Here is a 19,316-nt window from a genome sequence, read left to right as displayed (position 1 = left end):
AGCACTACTCACAGCAGTACCAGCCAGAACCAGCAGTACTCAAAGCAGTATACCAGCCAGAGCCAGCAGTACCAGCCAGAACCAGCAGTACTCACAGCGGTACCAGCAGTACTCACAACAGTACCAGCCAGAACAAGCAGTACCCACAGCCTTACCAGCCAGAGCCAGCAGTACAAGCCAGAGCCAGCAATACCCACAGCAGAACCAGCAGTACCCACAGCAGTACCAACCAGAGCCAGCAGTACCAGCCAGAGCCAGCAATACCCACAGCAGAACCAGCAGTCCCCACAGCAGTACCAGCTAGAGCCAGAAGTACCAGCCAGAGCCAGCAGTACCCACAGCAGTACCAGCCAGAGCCAGCAGTACCCACAGCAGAACCAGCCAGAGCCAGCAGTACCAGCCAGCTGTACCCACCAGCAGTAACAGCCAGCTGTACCCACTAGCAGTACCAGCCAGCTGTACCCACCAGCATTACCCACCAGAAGTACCCTCCAGCAGTTATTTTCAAAACTTACCACTACAAAAAGTCGACTGCGCTCCAGACTGACCAACGCAAACCTGGAAAACCAGTTGCGAGTAGCAACATCATCAATACCAGCTAACATCTCACACCTCACCAAAGAGAAGCAGTTGCAGCCATCACATTAGAGGCGAGTTAATTAAATGTTTGATCAAATATAACAGGCGCATTTTTAAAGTTGATAATTTTGTACGGCCCCCAAATGAGTTTATAAATACCCGAATGGCCCTTGGCAGAAAAAAGGTTCCCCACTCCTGCTTTAAAGAGTTCTGCTGGCCATACACTAGCTGAAAAATCGTTCAAAAATCTGTCATTTGGTCCGATCGTTCTTTTTTTGTCCAGTTAATGGGCACAAATTGAAAAAGCGGAAAAAGCGAAGGAACAGTTTGGAAAATTCTGCCGAACGAACGATAAATTGAAAGGTTAATGTGTTTCTTGGCCGAACTGTTTGCACTAGGTATATGTGGCAAACTGAAAGAAAAACGTCCATTGAACGATTTATCATTCGAAATTCGGTCATTACATGATGGCACAATTGTCTGCTTTCACGGCCGATTTTTCATTTTTCGAAAATGAGTTTGAATGATTTTTCAGCTAGTGTATGGCCAGCTTAATTACTCTACTTGTTGAGAAAACAAAACCATAAAAAAACAAAAAAGCAAAAAAACACAACACAAAACACAAACAAAAAAAAACAAAACACAAAAAACAAACATAAACAACATTCCCCATCTGTGTACATTGCAGGGATTTTAACAAACGGTGTTGCAGGTTTCTACCTTTTCTTATTCTGAAGATCTAGCTAGCCCATATATGGATTGAAGTTCGGCCTGTCCCTGCTGAACTGACAATTTCAATCCATGTATGGCCGGTCAATTCACTAACAATGCACTCCTAAGGACATCTTAAAAGTGGAGTCCTGGCCACATACAACTTTTTTAGATAAAAATACCCCCCTCCTAATCTATCCCTAATTACCCCAACACTAACCCCACATTACAGATCATTACAGTAAACCAAGATAAATACTTACCTTTAAAATCGATTGCAGAGCGCGGCCATCTCCATTGTGGGCGTCTGAAGCCGCTGTGTCCCCCGCTGTGTCCTTCTTCCTGGAACTGGCTACCCAGAACGCCGATCGCAATCTCGCGCATGCGCTGTAGATTGCGATCGGTATTCTGAATAGTGGCCGCCCGTTCCCGTGGCATCCTGGGATTGATGACGCTCATCTCCCAGGACGCAATGCGAAGGAGGAAGTGACGTCGGCGGCCGCGTCCGCAGAGGGAGGAGAAGGAAGGAAGGCAAGTAGATTTGCATTAAAAACAAGGTAAGTGAAAAGAAAAAAAAATTCATTATCCAATTCTTTTTCAGGTACTTTAAAGCAAGCGGACAAGCAAAACTTTTTTTTTTAGGGTGGAACTCCGCTTTAAATGTAAGAGATACAGCATATTTACACTGATGCACTATAATGCTCCCTCTAGAGACTAAGCTAAAATTTTAAAATATGTAGCACTGGAGGTCCCTTTCTTTTTTATTCTGATTTTTTTCTATGTAATGGAAAAAAAAATACATTAAAATTATGGAAAAAAAACCAATGTAAAATATAAAAATACAATTAAAAATTAGAAAAAAAAAAAAAAGGAACTTCTAACAACCGTTTCCAATATCTTTGTGCTGAAAATACATAAAAATTCTCCTTAATCATTTTAACTCACCAAGTTTCTTGGCCAGGCCAAAGTCCACAATTTTCACCTTTGTGTTGACTTTGCTGACACAGACAATGTTCTCCGGTTTGAGGTCTAGGTGGACAATGCCCTGTTTGTGCATATAACCCACTCCGGTGATAATCTGGGACATGTACTGAACGCTGGTGATCTCCGTGTGGTCAAAATCATCAGCCACAATACGCTCAAATAGCTCTCCTCCTGCAATACTGAAAGAGTGGGGAAACCATTAAAGAATCCAGATACAAGTACCGACTACTCAAGAGGATAGAAAGTGAGAGAGGAACAGAAGACTAAGACATGCTCAGTGATGAACAACTGGGTGGTGGAAGCAATATTATGTGACATGACAGAGTCAAGGAAAAAAAGTTAATCAACCTGAAAAGGAGATAGAGAAAGACAGGCGGATGGTGAGGAACCACAATGGCTGAAAAGGAGTGGACAGTATTCAATAAGGAAGAATGAAGAGTGGATGATCTACAAGTATAGAACCTGAAGACACATAAGAAGAAAAAAAAAAAAAAAGAAGAGGAAAAGAAGAAGAAGAGGAAAAGAAGAAGAAGAGGAAAAGAAGAAGAAGAGGAGAAGAAGAAGAAGAAGAAGAAGAGGAGAAGAAGAAGAAGAGGAAAAGAAGAAGAAGAAGAAGAAGAAGAAGAGGAGAAGAGAAGAGAAGAAAAGAAGAAGAAGAGGAGAAGAAGAAGGAGAAGAGAAGAGAAGAAAAGAAGAAGAAGAAGAGGAGAAGAAGAAGGAGAAGAGAAGAGAAGAGAAGAAAAGAAGAGGATAAGAGGAGAAGAAGAGAAGAAAAGAAGAGGATAAGAGGAGAAGAAGAGAAGAAAAGAAGAGGATAAGAGGAGAAGAAGAAAAGAAGAGGAGAAGAAGAGAAGGAAAGAAGAGGAGAAGAAGAGAAGGAAAGAAGAGGAGAAGAAGAGAAGGAAAGAAGAGGAGGAAAGAAGAGGAGAAGAAGAGAAGAAAAGAAGGAAAGAAGAGGAGAAGAAGAGAAGAAGAGAAGACGAAGAGAAGAAGAGAAGAAAAGAAGGAAAGAAGGAGAAGAAGAGAAGAAAAGAAGGAAAGAGGAGAAGAAGAGAAAAGAGGAGAAGAAGAGAAGACAGAAGGAGGGGGCACTATAGGATCTAAAAGTACACTCACTATTCCATCACCAGGATCACCCAGCCCGGTTCCTGGAAAGCAGCTACAAGATGTACTAAGCGGGGATGATGGAGTTTATTCATCAACTCCACCTCCGCTCGAGCATTGGCTATATCCTTCTGCATCCGAGCCTTAGAGAACTTTCCAGCCCGGATCTTTCCTGTGGCCTTCTCCTGAAGCTTGTAAACCTGGCCAAACTTCCCCCTGGAAGAGCAAGACAAAGATTACTGTCAGGTTAACGTTGCATAACAGAAAGGGGTAAGAGACCTCATATCATTGTGTGTTTTTTTAACTCACCCCTTTAATTTTTTTTTTCTCCCCGGAATGGAGAACCATTAAATTAAGCAGTAAAAAAAAAAAAAAAAAAAAAACCAAAAGTTGCCTATGCAAGGGATTATTCCTTTAGATAAAAAATGAACTGTGCAGCTTTGACCAAACTTGAACAATGCCCTTGCTGTAGGTGTAGGGAAGTAAATTCCCTGACTAAGGAACAAATATTAAATGCAGAGATTGCATCTTCCGATCCTTGCCTTGTTGCTAGGACACTTCCAGCCAATACTGCTCACCTCCACTATCACAGGAATGAGGTCTCAAACCCCTGCACAGATGTGGTCCACCATCTCTCCTCCATTAAAGCACTGCTAACCTCAGAGCTACTGCAACAGGCGGTAGAGACCACATGCAAAAGGGGTTTGAATCAGCTGGGTATATCCTAGCAACAAGGCAGGATGGGATTTTACCATCTCTGGGAGTTTTTCAGCTAGGCTTCTGGAGGTACGTGAATGGCCTATACCTATAGCAAATTACATTTTTTTATTGTTTCTTCTATAGCATTATTGAATTGGTCGAAGATGAAGTGTTTTATTTTTAAACTACAGGCTGAGCCAGTTTGAACTACAACGGGATACGGAGGAGGCATGGCTAGGAGCACTAAGTAATTTTGCAGCTGGTCAGTCAATACCTGGCAGTACCTAGTCCTGACCACTGCATTCTATACTGACAGCATTACCTCTGTTGCGCAAACTCTCTACTGTGGTCTGCAGTGTCTGGAAGGGGGCGTTTGAGACACAAACAAAAGATTTGGCTCCCCCCGGAGAAGTTAAAAAGGTTTCCTTTATAAAGGTTTGTCCATCGCATCGTAACTAAATATTGGCAGCTGTTTAGAGCCTTCAGATGTACCTTTTGCTACAAGCTATATAGTTTGAAAAGAAAATATGGATTGGCAGACTGAAGTTTTTTTAGGAGCAAAGGGCAAACCGCAATTAGTCAGGGGTCAAATTCACAGCACTGGAAAGTTTTCCAACCCAAATTCTTTCTCTAGAGGAAATTCAGCGCCAATAACAGCCACTAGATGGAGATGTTCAGCATCTTTTAAAGTAATGTGTGCATTACAAGTCACTACTTCTGACGGGAAATGAGCACTATGGGGCATAATTCTAAAACAGAGCATGGAGGACATTAGAATATCTGAAATAAACATAACAGGGTGTCAATTGAGAAGAACAGAATGAGGGTTTGGCAGATGAATGTAAACCGGTTTACAGTATCACGAATTAAAGCGGAACTAAACCCATTGACTTTACTGTTTAAAAAAACAATTACATTCCTGGCATGATGGGAACGCCAACTGTCACATTTGTTTTTGCTGTCAACCAAACTGTCAAACCATGTCAAAAATGGCTGTTGTCATACTGATCACATGAGCAGCCCCATGGCAACTGCAGATCAAAGTGAGGCCAAGATGGTAGCTTCCTTGGCTGAAAAGGATAAGGAGGGTTTATTTCCGCTTTAACTAAAAGCACAAGAGCGGTCCTTGTATTTTACAGCCCAACACTTACACTCCAAGCTTCTCCAGTCTGGTGTACAATGCATCCACACGGTCTGTGATGTTCATAGTGACAGTCTTGTATTCCTCAGTCTCTTCACAATCTGACTCTCCATCTGCGGTGATCAGAATAGTGAAATTATCTTCGTATAATGCTGAAACTACTAAAATATAAACCCATCAGTACTGACAACTCCTTCATTCTATATCCTTTGCCCAGAGTCTGCTATTCCTAACAGAGAACATTATACCATTGGGACATACTAACTCCTCTGTAGTGCATGGGACAACTTGACTGGATATAATGGATGTGATTTTATGGGCAAGTCCTTTTTGACTACATATTTGCTGGTATCGAAGGCTAAATGGTTCACACATGTCCGGTGCCACTCCGTTTTCACGGCAAACTTTTTATTGGCCACCGGCGTCTTTAACATTAGCTGGTTGTTAAGAAGCAGACTGGGAAGACAGCCACTGCGTCCTTAAAAAGAAGTATAGCCAAAGCTCATTTGGCTGTACTTCTATGGATCACAGGAGTGCAGTTCGGTTTGCACGCCTGTGACCCATTTTCAGCAGAGAGCGGACTTAAGTCCACTGTCTGCTAACGTCACAGACGTCGGTCTAGGCACCGCATTATCGTGACCACATAGTCGGGATCCGCCAGAGGCCTGGACTGATGCCCGGCTAAGCCTCTCAGTGAGCCACTGAGAGCCTGAGCCAGCCGCTCCCCACCCCTCCACAGCCCAGCGCTCCAGTGAGCGAGGAGGAGGCAGAGCAGAAAGCTGTCAGAACCGAGCGATCAGCGGTGTTTGATCACTCGGTTCTCATTACAGAGATGCCGGGGAACAGATGCAGTATCGGACCGATGCTGTATCCACCTAGGTAAGTATGAATGGGGGAAAACATTAAAACCTATACTTTACCGGGTGACTTATTCAGCTGTCAGTGGGATTCCCCACTGAAAAAGCTTAGCCCATGACAAAGGCTAAAGCCATCTGCCTACTCCGCTGTGTAACAGTTCTTAATTAGGTAAGGGGTGGGGCAACATCACCTGGTGGCATTGTTCCCTGTGACGTCACTGACCAGTGCTTGCTGGATCTGTGATGTCACAAGGGGCAGTGCCACCAGCTGATGTCAGCAGGTGGCCCCGCCCCTAAGCTATTTAAGAACCGTCACACGAAGCAGGCAGGCCCTTTTGTTTTTTTACACATCTAAAATGAGTTGCCAATTGTCTTAATAAAAACTGTGCCCATACTACTGCACTCAGTCTGGTGGTCTCTGCTGTTCTCAGAGGTACTTCACTCATGGAGGAGCAGCCACTGGTTTTGTGTGGAGCGAGATATTGACATTATTGACTCATTTGCATGGACTTTTTTGGGGTCAACGAGGAATCTATAGCTTTAGCTACATCTTGTTAATGGTTTCGGCTTTTCCCTTGTTTACCAATTTATGAGTGGGAAGGTTCTGTCTTGCGCTATTTGCTTGTCTGGTTCAGGAGGTGGTACCTACGTGCATTTTTGGCATGGCTGTCACCTGCTCACCACCTTTTGAAAAGATGTTTTTACCACATACAATAATTTGTGCATTTCAGATATTTCAGGCTCTACTTCAGGTGGCTTTGCTGTCAATGATTCTAGGGTCTCTATCCAAAATTCAATATACGTATCCTGAGACACTCTCAGTGGCTTGAGTTTCCATGCATTGGAAATCAACCTCTTTGTTGAATAAAGTAGAATGGACTCAAAATCCTCAACTAAATCATGAAGATGGGGACCTTGGCGGCAACTGACAGCAATCACCCAGAGAAGACCCACTTCCACATGGGCCTTCTGGATGGCCCTCAGACTGACGCTTTTAATGCCTTAAGACATTTATTTAGTCAAACTACATCCTCCACCCATTTTTTTTTTCTCCAGAAAAAAAACCTAATAAGCCTGTCCTCCCCAACACTCCTCAGTTTTTTTTTTGGGGGGGGGGGACATTACCTTGCAGTCTTGTATACCAATCAATATTTGACATACCCCAATTCATGACCATTGCCTTGTTAGTCCTCCCTTTCCTGACATTAACCAGGATATTTTGAAATCACCAAATATAAGCACTTCTGTTGCAGTAACTTGCTATGTATTCTTCGAATATCAAAATGCTAATTCAATATGTGGCTAGTTTAGATTTAAATAATGCTTTGCTTAGTTATTAAAGCACCCAGAGAAACTTGATCTCTTACCTGCAGCGGACGACATGGTAACAACTTCAGACTCGTCCCCAGGCTCACTCTCTCCGTAGGCGTTACAGGCCTGTACTCTGAACTGATACTGCTCACCCGGCACCAGTCCTAAACTTATATGATACGATGTGTTGATGCAGGTGTCGGTTAGCAGCCTCCAAATGTCTTGTCCCACTTGTTTCACTTCAATTTTGTAGCTCAGAATAGCACTGCCACCATCATAACATGGTCCTGACCAGGAGAGGGTGAGCGAGGAGGGCAGCAGGGCTGAGACAAGGGGCTTTCCTGATGGAGGAGAGGGGCGATCTGTTAAAGAGAAAAGGATAGCAGGTTTTAGATTTAAAACAAATGTGCAAATGCAAACTACATAGGCATACCAGGAATGGAGGGTGTTATGGGGAACTACACACCAATACCTGCATCTTTTTTTTTTTTATCTTAGAAAAAATTCCAGGTATGGCATTTTTTACATAGTTATATACCATACCTGTAGCAACCCTCTAGACGCTGGAAATCACGGTTGCTCCAGTGATCTCTACTAGCTTCTGGGTTCTGTGCAAAGCAGCTGTCCTGCTGCATTGCGACTCACAGGCTCGGCACTGATGCAATTCAGATAATTCTTTATTTTACCTCAATCTACACAAAGCAGCTTCTGTTTGGATGAGGTGGTGCAGCAACGTCATGCTCTCCACTTCATCCAATCAGAGAAAGCTTTACATTGAAAAAAAATGGTGCCCCATGCTGAGCGGCCAACCTCCCATGATCACAATGCAGGACAGTCGCTTGGCATAAGTCCCGGAAGCTAGTGGATATCACTAGCGTCAGGGCCATCTTTAATATTGATTGGACCCATGGCAAACATTTTCTTGGGCCCCTCATTGCAATTTCGCTCTCCACTGCTCTGAGACATTCAATAAGTAGTAGCTAGACTCAAAATTAGTTTACTGAGTCAGATCAGGCAGCAATTATGATTGGTTGCCAGAGGTTACAGTGTATCATTCCCATTCACTGACTGGCTGCTAGAGTTACAGCACACATTATGGCTCACTGTTTACTTGCTAGAGGTTACAGCACTACTTCTGCTTGTTGATTGGTTTCTAGAGATTACTGTACAATAATACTGCTCACTGATTGGTTTCTAGAGTTTGCCGGACATCCTTACTGCTCACCAATTGGTTGCTAAAGGTTACTGCACATTACTGCTGCTCAGCTGATTGGTTGCTAGAGGTTACTATATAACCTTACAGCTCAATGATTGGTTGAGAAGTGGTTAGTACACATCATTACTGCCCACTAATTGGTTGCTTGCCTGCACGCCATGGACTGGGGAGGGGACCTATCAATAGATAGAAAACTCGTAGGGATTCTAGGACTCTTGGGATTAGTGGCAATGCTGGCGAGGGGGGTGATCAGTGGCAGTGGTGGGGGGATGGGATTAGTCAGGAGGCAGTACATTGTGGCAAATTCTGAATCATGTAGAGAAAAGCTGGAAATCTTTGGCAAGTATATAGTGGGGGATTCTACACTGACCACCAATGTGAGGGGGGGGGGATTCTACACTGACCATCAATGTGAGTGGCAATTTGCACTGACCACAATGTAATGGGGGATTTTACACCCCCACCAATATAAAGAGGGATTTCTACACCGGCACCAATGTATTAGGAGCATTTACACCAACCACCAGTGTAAGGGGGAATATACAATGATCCCCACGTAAGGGGGAATTTACACTGACAACCATTGTTGAGGAGATTTGTACTGATCTCCAATGTAAGGTTGACACTTCTACACCGACCACCAATGTTAGCGGGGGATTTACACTGACCACCAATGTAAGGGCAATTCTGCACATAATGTAAAAAGGAAATTTACACTGATCACCAATATAATCAAGAATTTACACTGACAACCAATGTAAGGGGGACATTCACACTGGCCACTAGTGTGAATGAAATGATTGTACACCAAGGCCCAATGTAATGAGAAGTTTTACACTGACCACCAATGTAACAGACATTTTGCCTGTATTCACATTTTGTGTCAGGAACGCATGCAAATTCGCTTTCCTGACACCACAGAAACGTGCTGCTCTTTAGCCGGTACACAGCGGTGGCATTAATTTTTAATGACACCCTCACACATCTGCTGAGATGTTCGTATTCACATCCACCAAAATTCAGGGTGCTGTGCCACCATGGTATTTTGAAAAAGGGCTCCACCTCTAATTTTCTTACCTTTGCAGAACAGGCTGATGGTAGGCTTAATGAACACAGTTGTAGGCAGGACTTTCAAGCCTTTACCTCCCCAGTGGGGAAAATTCAGCAGAAGTGAAGGTGGATATGAACTCAGGGGGTCATGATCTACATATGAATGCTGCCTATATTTACATATCATTACAGGTTATTTACATGTAAACACAGGGTCTGCAGGCGAGTCATCTGTACACGGCAATAGGGCAGCATTAGTAACAGAACTTCATATCAGAATACAGCATAGGACTAAAACTTCAAGGGAATTTAAAGTGGGATAGTTGGCAACTATGAAGCAGCTGCTTTGGGCCCCACAACTATGATGGGGCCCAGGGCAGCTGCCCCTTCTGTCCTGCCTTAAAGACAGCCCTGACTAGCGTAGTGGTGTCTGTCCAACTTATGGAGAGCTTCCAGAGGAATGGTACATGCATAGTAACATTGGTTCAAGCCATACCTAGAACCCTTCTTTAACTGGAGCCTACATAGAATTCGAAAAAAAACACTAATAATGATGCCCCAATACCAATATTGGTGCCGATATCAAGCATTTGCATGAGTATCAGTATTCGCGCAAACGCTCCCAATACCGATACTTTGCAGTGCAATTAGTGTCAATACAAAATGAATGGACGCACATTGCACTGAAAAGCATCACATGCGATTTGAACAGGAATGCGGTGCAATTCCTGTCTGGTCCATCAATGGCAAAATCAGTTACATTAGGTGCTCACAGGGCATCACTTCCACCCTATACTAGGGCTGCTGAATATAATCGCCAAATCGATGCATCGCAATGCGACCCTTCGCGATTCTGCATCGATTCGGGGTGGTTGAATAATCGATTACCTAATGACGTCACTTCCGGGGGCGGGGACAGAAGTGACATGGCGGCGCTGGCCGGGCTTGTGGGATACGGAGCTCCTCCTCGCGGTGCGGGAGAGGAGGAGAGCGAAGCTATCAGTGCTCTCTCTGGCCCCGGGATACACACGGCACGCCCACTTAGCACGCTGCTGCCCGACCGCCCGCTCTGACAGCCCGGCCGCCCGAAGTCGCGGCTTTCCCAGCTCGGTACACTTCTGGTAGCGGTGCGGTTCTCGGCAGACAGCCTGAGTTGACCGCAGGGGAGCGAGGAGGCCCTGCTTTCCGCCTGTACCGTGCACTGCACTAGTCCGAGTTTCAAATTCCCGACATGAGGCTCATCACCCAGGACCTGTCCGAGCCCTACTCCATACACCTACCGCTACTTCATCCACAACTGGCTGCAGCTCTGCTTCCTGGTAAGTCGGGGCACTACAGGGCCCAGCATTCCTCCTTACCAGGGCCTGCTATAATACAACTAGGGGCACTACAGAGCCCAGCATTCCTCCTTACCAGGGCCTGTTCTACTACAACTAGGGGGACTACTACAGACTCTGTAGTCCCCCTAGTTGTGGTATAACAGGCCCTGGTAAGGAGGAATGCTGGGCTCTGTAGTGCCCCTAGTTGTATTACAGCAGGCCCTGGTAAGGCCCTGTACAGAGCCAAGCATTCCTCCTTACCAGAGCCTGTTATACTACAACTAGGGGGACTACAGAGCCCAGCATTCCTCCTTACCAGAGCCTGCTATACTACAACTAGGGGGACTACAGAGCCCAGCATTCCTCCTTACCAGAGCCTACGGTACTACAACTAGCATCAGGTAACTCTTCTAACCTGATGTGGCCTGCTCTAAAGGGGGGGGGATCTATGAGGGGACCTGCTCTACTAAAGGGGGATTTATGGGGGGACCTGCTCTACTAAAGGGGGATCTCTGGGGATGCTGGCCTGCTCTAAAGGGGGATCTATGGCGACCCTAAACTAAAGGGGATCTATTCCATAGATCCCCTTTAGAGCAGGGTCCCCATACATCCCCCTTTAGAGCTCAGTTCCCCTGGATCCCCTTTAGGACAGGCCCAGGCTCCTCATAGATCTCATTTAGAGCAGGGTCCCCATAGATCCCCCTTTAGAGAAGGGTCCCCATAGTAATCTTGATACATCGCGGAATCGAATCGTATCAAATCGCGACCCTAATAATCGTGATCGCATCGAATCGTGAGGCAAGTGAAGATGCGCAGCCCTACCCTATACCCACGAGGTCCAAAACTTCTCCAACTCTGAGCACCTTCAGAGGCCCCGATTTGCTATCAAATTTTAATCTGCCCACTACATGGTGTTTTTCCCTATACACACACAGTGGGGAAAATCGCATGCGATTCAGACAGGAATTGTACTGCATTCCTGTTCAAATCGCATGCAATTCTTTGCAGTGCAGTTTGCACCAATTTTTTCGTATTGAGGCAGATCACAACACAAAGTATCGGTACTCTGCATCGGCGAGTACTTTATATAAAAAAAGTATCAGTACCTGTTCTGGCTGATAAACGGTATTAATGCAACACTAATAATCCTTGGACAATATTTAGTTAAACCCAATCTCAATGCAAAAAATTCCCCTACCACTCCTTGCTCATCCCTGCAGTGCTTTATTTCTCTTACCTTCTCTTATACTCCACTGTCCCTCACTGGTGGTCCTGGCTTTGTTTCGGTGTGTGAGAAACCATTTGTCCAGTGCTGCAGATGTAACTGCACACGCCAGTCCAAACCGGTCACCTTTGACCAATGTCATCCTCTTCTGGATCCTAAGAGGACCCCACCTCTATACTGCCAATAGCAAATAGCAACACCTAAAGGACCCCTCCCCCCCTGTAGATAGGAGACTTGGGACTGGAACAGTACTTCAATACTCTCCGCTAGGCAACGAGTATGCAGATAAAAGGCTTTTCTCCAACTATCCGATCTGCCTACTTTAAGTCATTGGTTTTGTTCTCCAGTTCTTAACCACTTAAGCCCCAGCCCTATTTCGGACACTTTTTGTTTACAGGTTAAAATCAGTATTTTTTCCTAGAAAACGACTTAGAACCCCCAAACATATTATATATATATATATATTATTTTTTTTTAGCAAAGACTCTGGAGAATAAAATGTTGGTCATTGCAATATTTTTTGTCACGCGGTATTTGGGCAGCGGTCTTTAAAACTTAATTTTTTTGGAAAATTTTTGAAAAATCACATTTCACTGCATTTAAAAAATACTAAACAGTAAAGCTAGCCCATTTTTTTTGTATATTGTGATGTCATGCCGAGTAAATAGATACCCAACATGTTACGGTTTAAAATTGCGCACACCCGTGGGATGGCGACAAACTACGGTCAATAGAGATTTCAATAGGCGACACTTTAAATTTTTTTTTTTTTTTGTTTTTTTAAACGGTTACCAGTTTAGAGTTAGAGTGTAGCTCTTTTTTTAAATTATTGCCCACGCTCTGGCGATCGCAGCGATACCTCACATGTGTGGTTTGAACCGCGATTTCATTCGCGGCTCGACTTCCGTACACTTTTTTTTTTGTGCGCGAGCTAACGGTGACGACTAAAATTTTTATTTTTTTTCCTATTTTTTTTACTTTATTACAGGTTTTAAAAAAAAAATAAATAAAAAAAAAAAAAAAATCGGATAACTTATTGCTGTCACAAGCAATGTAAACATCCCTTGTGACAACAATATGCAGTGACAGGTACTCTTTATGGAGCGATCGAGGGTCTAAAAGACCCTAGACCCCTCCACTTCCATGTATGCAAAACGCAGAAAACGGCATTTTTGCATACAGCCGTTTTTTAAATCTGCCGCATTTTGCAGCAGAGTAACCCGGAAGTGACGTCATGGATGCGGCCTCTGGGTTACGTCATCGGAGACCTGATCTAAGCCGTTTCCGGCTTTGATCGCGACTCCATCCAGCCGGCAGCCAAAGTCGCGGAAGACGGCGCGGGGGGGGGCTGGGACGTCCCCTCCCGCACGCATCGGTCGTTACCGACGGAAAGCCACGGTACCGGGATGGTGCCTCTAGCTAGAGGCATCATCCCTCTATACCCCCGCAAAGTCTGCCGAGGTATATATACGTCAGTTTGCGGTAAGTGGTTAAGCTGACCCACTAATGTTTAACATTTTTAAAAGTGGTCAGCAATGCCAGACCCCATTTATCTCCAGTAATAACATTTAAATAAAAAAAAAAACGCAAGAGACTCCAGCACTTGGGACTGTAGCTTTTAAAATTATCCTGGGCATATACAATTTAGGTTCGGATCATATATTCTACAAGGGTGTTTCTTGCCAGAGCTATCAGATGAACACTGAGTATGATTATGTGGCACCCCTCTGACACCCCAAAAGCTGGATAGCACCTCCAGGAGACAATGGCAGGTCTAGCATTTCACACCTTGACTGAGTCCATGGCTAAAATGGGAGTATCGAGAGATAGGACATTGAGTGCCAGTCACTTTTCCTTATTAAAGTTTTTATTGCAGAAAGTTTGGATGTGAAGATTAGGGGTCCCAGATACCGTAGCAGATCACTTCGACTCTCCAGATCAATGTCCAGTTTTACAGTATCAGAAACTAAGTTGGCCTGGCAACACTGTAAACATCTCCCCAAGTTTCAGTGAGTCCTCCAAGTGAGTCACCAGGCCCATTTAATAGACCAAACCTCTTCCTGGCTCTCTCCAGCAAGGGTCCTCCCCTGGGTCTCCTCTTTGGCACAGCTTCCTTGAGACCAGGGAGGACAGCTTTAGAACCACTCAAGCACAATTTAGGCCACAAAACAGGCTATTGGGCCTAACAGCAAAGCTCGATCTAGCAGCACCTCCCTAGGCCTTAGCCCAGGGGGAGAGAGCAAGCACATGGCCTCTCCCAAATATTTATATCCTCCAGCATGCACCACCGGCATAACCCCCCACTGGATTGGCTGAAGGAAACAAATATTCATAACCTAGTTTTGTTTGTAAAATCTCATACTATGACCAGTGACATCTACTGAGGACAGTGAGAAATCACAAACCAACATAAGCTTAGGGAAAACCTACACAGTCCGAACTAGAGGCCAGCTAAAAATTAAATGGACATCGTAGTCCCTGTTCAAGGGGGGCAGTTGTCACTAGAGTTTACTAAATGACTTTAGTGTGCTGCTGCCCTTCACTGTCCAATCAAGAGACCACGATGAGTATAAGACCAAGCTGCACTGGAGGTCACTATGCTGTATCGCATGAATGTCCAGACAGATGGCTGAAAAGAATAACTCTTTTGGCAGGTAAGACCGCTTTCATAAATTCATTTCAGATTTAAAAGTAGCTGTTTGTTTAGAGTTCAACTTTGAATGGCTGTTAATGGATGATGAAGTGATTTGCGTTAACCACATACCAAACAGACTCTTTATTACAGTTGCATAATAAGTACAGCACAAAGATCTCAACAACCCGGGGGATAGAGGAGGTGTTGAATTATGATCGGTTCATAGCAGCCTACATGTATCAAAGCACTGATCGTCACGAGATCCTTGCACATAAACACAATGTCGTCATTCAGCACCGGCTTCAGTAAGTCAGTCAGATGCAATGGTTGGTTTTACATAACGAAAAAATAACTCCACACCCTGTATTAGATTATATTGGCTTTAGCTTCTATACTTCATGTTACAACAGACCAGTAAACAAATAATGATGCGGTATCACTGTGGTCTAAACGTATTCATTGTAATCCATGCGACTAAAAAAATAAACACACAAACATTCAGAACTTTGGCCTGCTTCAGCTTTGAGGCCTAAAGGTGCCTTACCCATAAAGTAAACCTTTCAGGTCAAAACATTTAGTAGATTGTTAGCCTGAATGCAAAGCAGGAGCAGTCAGGTGCGTTGCACAGATCTCTCACCCTCGTCAAAGCTTTAAAAAATTTGGGAGGGGAGTCAATGAGAATATTAATTTTTCTCTAAAAAAGTCAACGGCTGGCTCACTCCTCTTCTACATCATTCACAGATGCCCCTAACATCCCATAGGGTGCTGCATGAGGCAGAAGAACATCCCCCTAACAGTTTTATTCCATCTAGAAGTTTTTTTTTTTTTAAATAGACACTCCTCTACACTAACTGTGGGGAGTTCTACATCCTGTCTACATCCTTACCACGCTTATCAGTAAAAGAACCCCTTACTTAGGTTTAAAAAGAAGTTTGTGAAAAAAAAAAAAAACAAGTGGATGCAGCATTGGCCCGATGCTGCATTTGTCCCCTGCCAGCTCTAAGACCAAAAACTGAGTGATCAAGCACAGTTGATCACTCGGCTCTCCTCTCAGTTTTCAGGCTGCAGAGAGCTGGTGAGGCTGAGCCAGATGCAAGTCCAGGCATATGGGTGGTTTATGACCATATGGTTAAGCTGTTTTTAGAGCCTGGACTGGCTCTGTGACATCAGCTGACCGTGGACTTTAGCCTGCTGTCAGCTGAAAACAGGTCACAGGAGTACAGAATGAACTGCACTCCTGTGATCCATAGAAGTACAGCAAAAAAAAAAAAAAAAATTTGGCTATACTTCTTTAGGGCTAAACCACTGCTCATCCAACTGGCCGCATGTCTTCTTAAGAGACCCGAGACTATAGTTTTTTCCCTATGCTAGATTTACTATTTAGGAGATTTGTAGTTTGCAATCATTTCTCTTCTTAGGCATCTTTTCTCCAATAAGAATAAGTTTAGGGTTTGTAGTTGCTCCTCATAACTGAGGTCCTGCAGCCCCCTTATTCGCTTTGTTGACCTCTCTGGACTCTCTCCAGTTCCAGCTCATCTTTCCTGAGGACCGGTGACCAGACCTGGGATGGCATACTGAAGATGTGCCCAAACCAGAGTTTCATAAAATGGTAGGGTTGTAGTTTTAACTCTTGAGTAAATGCTATTGTAGCACTAACCCCTGAAATGGACGCTGGTTTGTGTCCCAGGTTCTCCTCCCACTAGTGCAGCAGCAGCATTTACTCCTCCGGCTCAGTAAACCATCAAAGGGGTTGCCTTTTTTAAAGTTTATTGCAGATTAACCTTGATAGGGCTTAGGGAAGCCATGGGATACTCCAGAACACTGAACATCAGAAGGATACGCTTTTCTGCACAGTGATGTCCTAGCAAGGACCCTTCAGCAGTAGGGCAAAAATTGGACAGCACTGGAATGCCAAAAGTAATGCTCCAGGCAAGGAAAGCCTTGGTATCAGTGAACCAGGGGGAGAACAGCAGCCACAGTTACTAGGATCCGTATCTCAGGTCTGTCCCTGAGACTTGGATGCCTCCTCCTAGACTCAGGCAGACAGTCTCCTTGGTATAACTTCCAGAAATCCTTCTCCTAGCTCCAGAAGAATCACCAGCTGGGACCTTGATGAGAGAAGAAGGCTTCAGCTGAACTGCCGAGAAGGGCAGCAGCCCTTCTGGCTGGAACCCTCTACTCCTGGGGGGGGGCCTTGCGCTCTGAGGCTCCAAACTTATGGACTTCCCAGCCACCATCTGTGCATGCTCACCACAGATTGGCTGTTACCACAAATATTTAGGCTGCTCATTTGATTCTCCCACCCACTACATTCTGAAAGCCTCTAGAAGACAAGGGGAAGCAATCAAATTCACAACCGGCAGCCCAAAGCAATCACATGCTGCTCTGCTGATTAGAGTAGAGCTACCAACTAAATGTTCACACTCTTACTAGCAGGCTTTCTGGGAGTGCGCTACATAGTCTGCCACCCTTGCTGCAGCTTGACATTGCAGTCTGATCTTCAAGCACCCTCAGATCCTTTTCTATCCATGATTCCTCCCGAGGTTCTCCCCTAGCAAGTAAATTGCATTCATAGTTTCAGCCCCCAAGTGCGTTACTTTACATTTTTAAATATTAAACCTCATTTGCCATGTAAAATTCTCACCCCTTTATTTTATTGAGTCTCCTTAAAGTAGTAAAGTTGCTATATCCTGTTGTGGACTACCCTGGTGAGAATTACAGTTAAAAAATAAATAAAAAAAAAGTAAAAATAAAAATAAATTAAGAGAAACCACAATTGGTTTTATAAAAGGATTTTGATATTCAGTCTCCAACGAATAAAATTAGCCCCGTTTCATTAACATATTTTCTCAGAGTGAGAGGACCTCAGAAATTAATTCTACTCTTCACGTGAGCTCATGCTTTTAAACCCAAACTCTCCCAGCTCATTAGTGTGCATCACTTTTGAGCAACTTCAAGGCTCTCGGATTCAGTTTTGCAGCATGTAAGGCAAGTGACAGCCCTCAGATCACAGCATGAGTCTCATCCTTATGCCTGGTACGCACGATGAGATCAGACAAATGATTGTTTTTTTTTTTTGCATGCTAACCTCATATCAAAAATTAAGAGGTTACTAAGTCACAAAAATTCTCATATGACCGAATAAAAATTGAGAAAGAAGTGATGTAATGTGCTGTATTTTCAGACGAAAACTGTACTGATTAAGTGAAAGTCATATAAGCTGGTACCGTACGAGAAACATTTTCAAGTTTGTCCCATCGGATAATATAGGAACTGTTGTGATCTGGTCTCAAATGATGTACCAATGGTCAGAATATCATACGAAAGGGGTATTTTTAGTACAATTCTGATTGTATGGGTCTTTAGAAAAAAAGTAACTTAAGTATAACTAAAAGGCACATTTTTTTTTTTTTTTTCGTTTTGGATAGAGTTGAGATGAATTAGAACATCTGTCAGGTTTTTATCTGTGCCCCCATTAGGGGATTTAACCTCTCTATTTGTCCTGTTTACCTTTATCATTGAAAGTAAAAGAAAATCCCAAATTTTGGGTTGTCCCCAGAAAAGTAATCTTCTAAAGGGGAGACTGGTTCTTGTGATCTTTGGGCCCCCAAGGAATTCCCTTAATTTGCAGGGATTTCCTCTAACTACCTGTTTGACTATGGGACAGGAAGGGAGGGGAATCTCTGCAATGGGACACAGATGGCATAACCCTCCCTAACTCTATCCAAAATGGAAAAAAAAAAAATGTGCGCCTATAGTTCTACTTTAAATGTAAATAAGTGGGAAAATAAAAAACTCAAAACTATTATAAAAAAACTTAATCCTGAGTATTCACATTTTGTTCCCCAATGAGAACTACTTGTTAATGTCAAAATTTTTTGAACAAGTGAGCGCATACTCACAAAAGCCAAGGAATGAAAGCGTAGTACAAAACCCAATGAATGAAAGCATAGTACAAAACCCAGAGTGCAGATGCAAAAAAACTAGCCAATGCGCAGATCTTTAAACTGTGCATAGGCTATTGGCTACCCCAACAGGAAAAGGAAGAGGATCTGAAAACACATGGAAAAGAGAGCAACCTGCCCTAGTGTAATCCAATTTATTAGGAGTAACCAAAACACAGAATAGTGATCCAAAACAGAAGACACCGGGTCCTCACATTAATCAAACTTCCTCTGGCACGTTTCTTCAGAGCAAAATCTTTACTACACTCATTCCTTGGCTTTTGTGAGAATGCAGAAAAAAAAAAATGAGGATAATACACTAGGCCTCTGCACCCATTGTTTGTTCACTTATACCAATCAGTTAAGCTCATCCACTACTACCCAGCCAGCATGCAGCCAGTAATATTAAGACCAAGTTTGCATTCTTGCTCTGTGTCAACAACTAGCAAAAAAAAAAAACTGGAGGGTTGCATGGTTCATATTTTTCAACAGACAGATTCCCTTTAAAATGCTGCTGGAATTATATGCAGGGGACCCAATA

The 19,316-nt window shown here is 43.8% G+C and overlaps 1 protein-coding gene across 3 annotated transcripts in view; it reads right to left on the bottom strand.

Annotated features, from left to right (window-relative positions):
• The window catches only part of LOC309566586 (myosin light chain kinase, smooth muscle-like), a 122,906-nt gene that overhangs the window by 17,226 nt on the left and 86,364 nt on the right, over positions 1–19,316 (bottom strand). For all 3 annotated transcript variants that reach the window (XM_082271778.1, XM_082271777.1, XM_082271776.1), the window contains 4 exons: positions 7,443–7,748; positions 5,229–5,331; positions 3,391–3,594; positions 2,236–2,453 (listed from right to left, as the gene is read on the bottom strand). In XM_082271778.1, coding sequence (XP_082127904.1) covers positions 2,236–2,453; positions 3,391–3,594; positions 5,229–5,331; positions 7,443–7,748 — 831 coding nt within the window. The remainder of the gene's footprint in view (positions 1–2,235; positions 2,454–3,390; positions 3,595–5,228; positions 5,332–7,442; positions 7,749–19,316) is intronic.

This window comes from Pelophylax lessonae (assembly GCF_965119305.1).
Source record: "Pelophylax lessonae genome assembly, chromosome: 11".
Taxonomy (NCBI): domain Eukaryota; kingdom Metazoa; phylum Chordata; class Amphibia; order Anura; family Ranidae; genus Pelophylax; species Pelophylax lessonae.
Note: the sequence above shows the minus strand (reverse complement) of the source record. Positions and strands in the feature narration are given on the sequence as shown.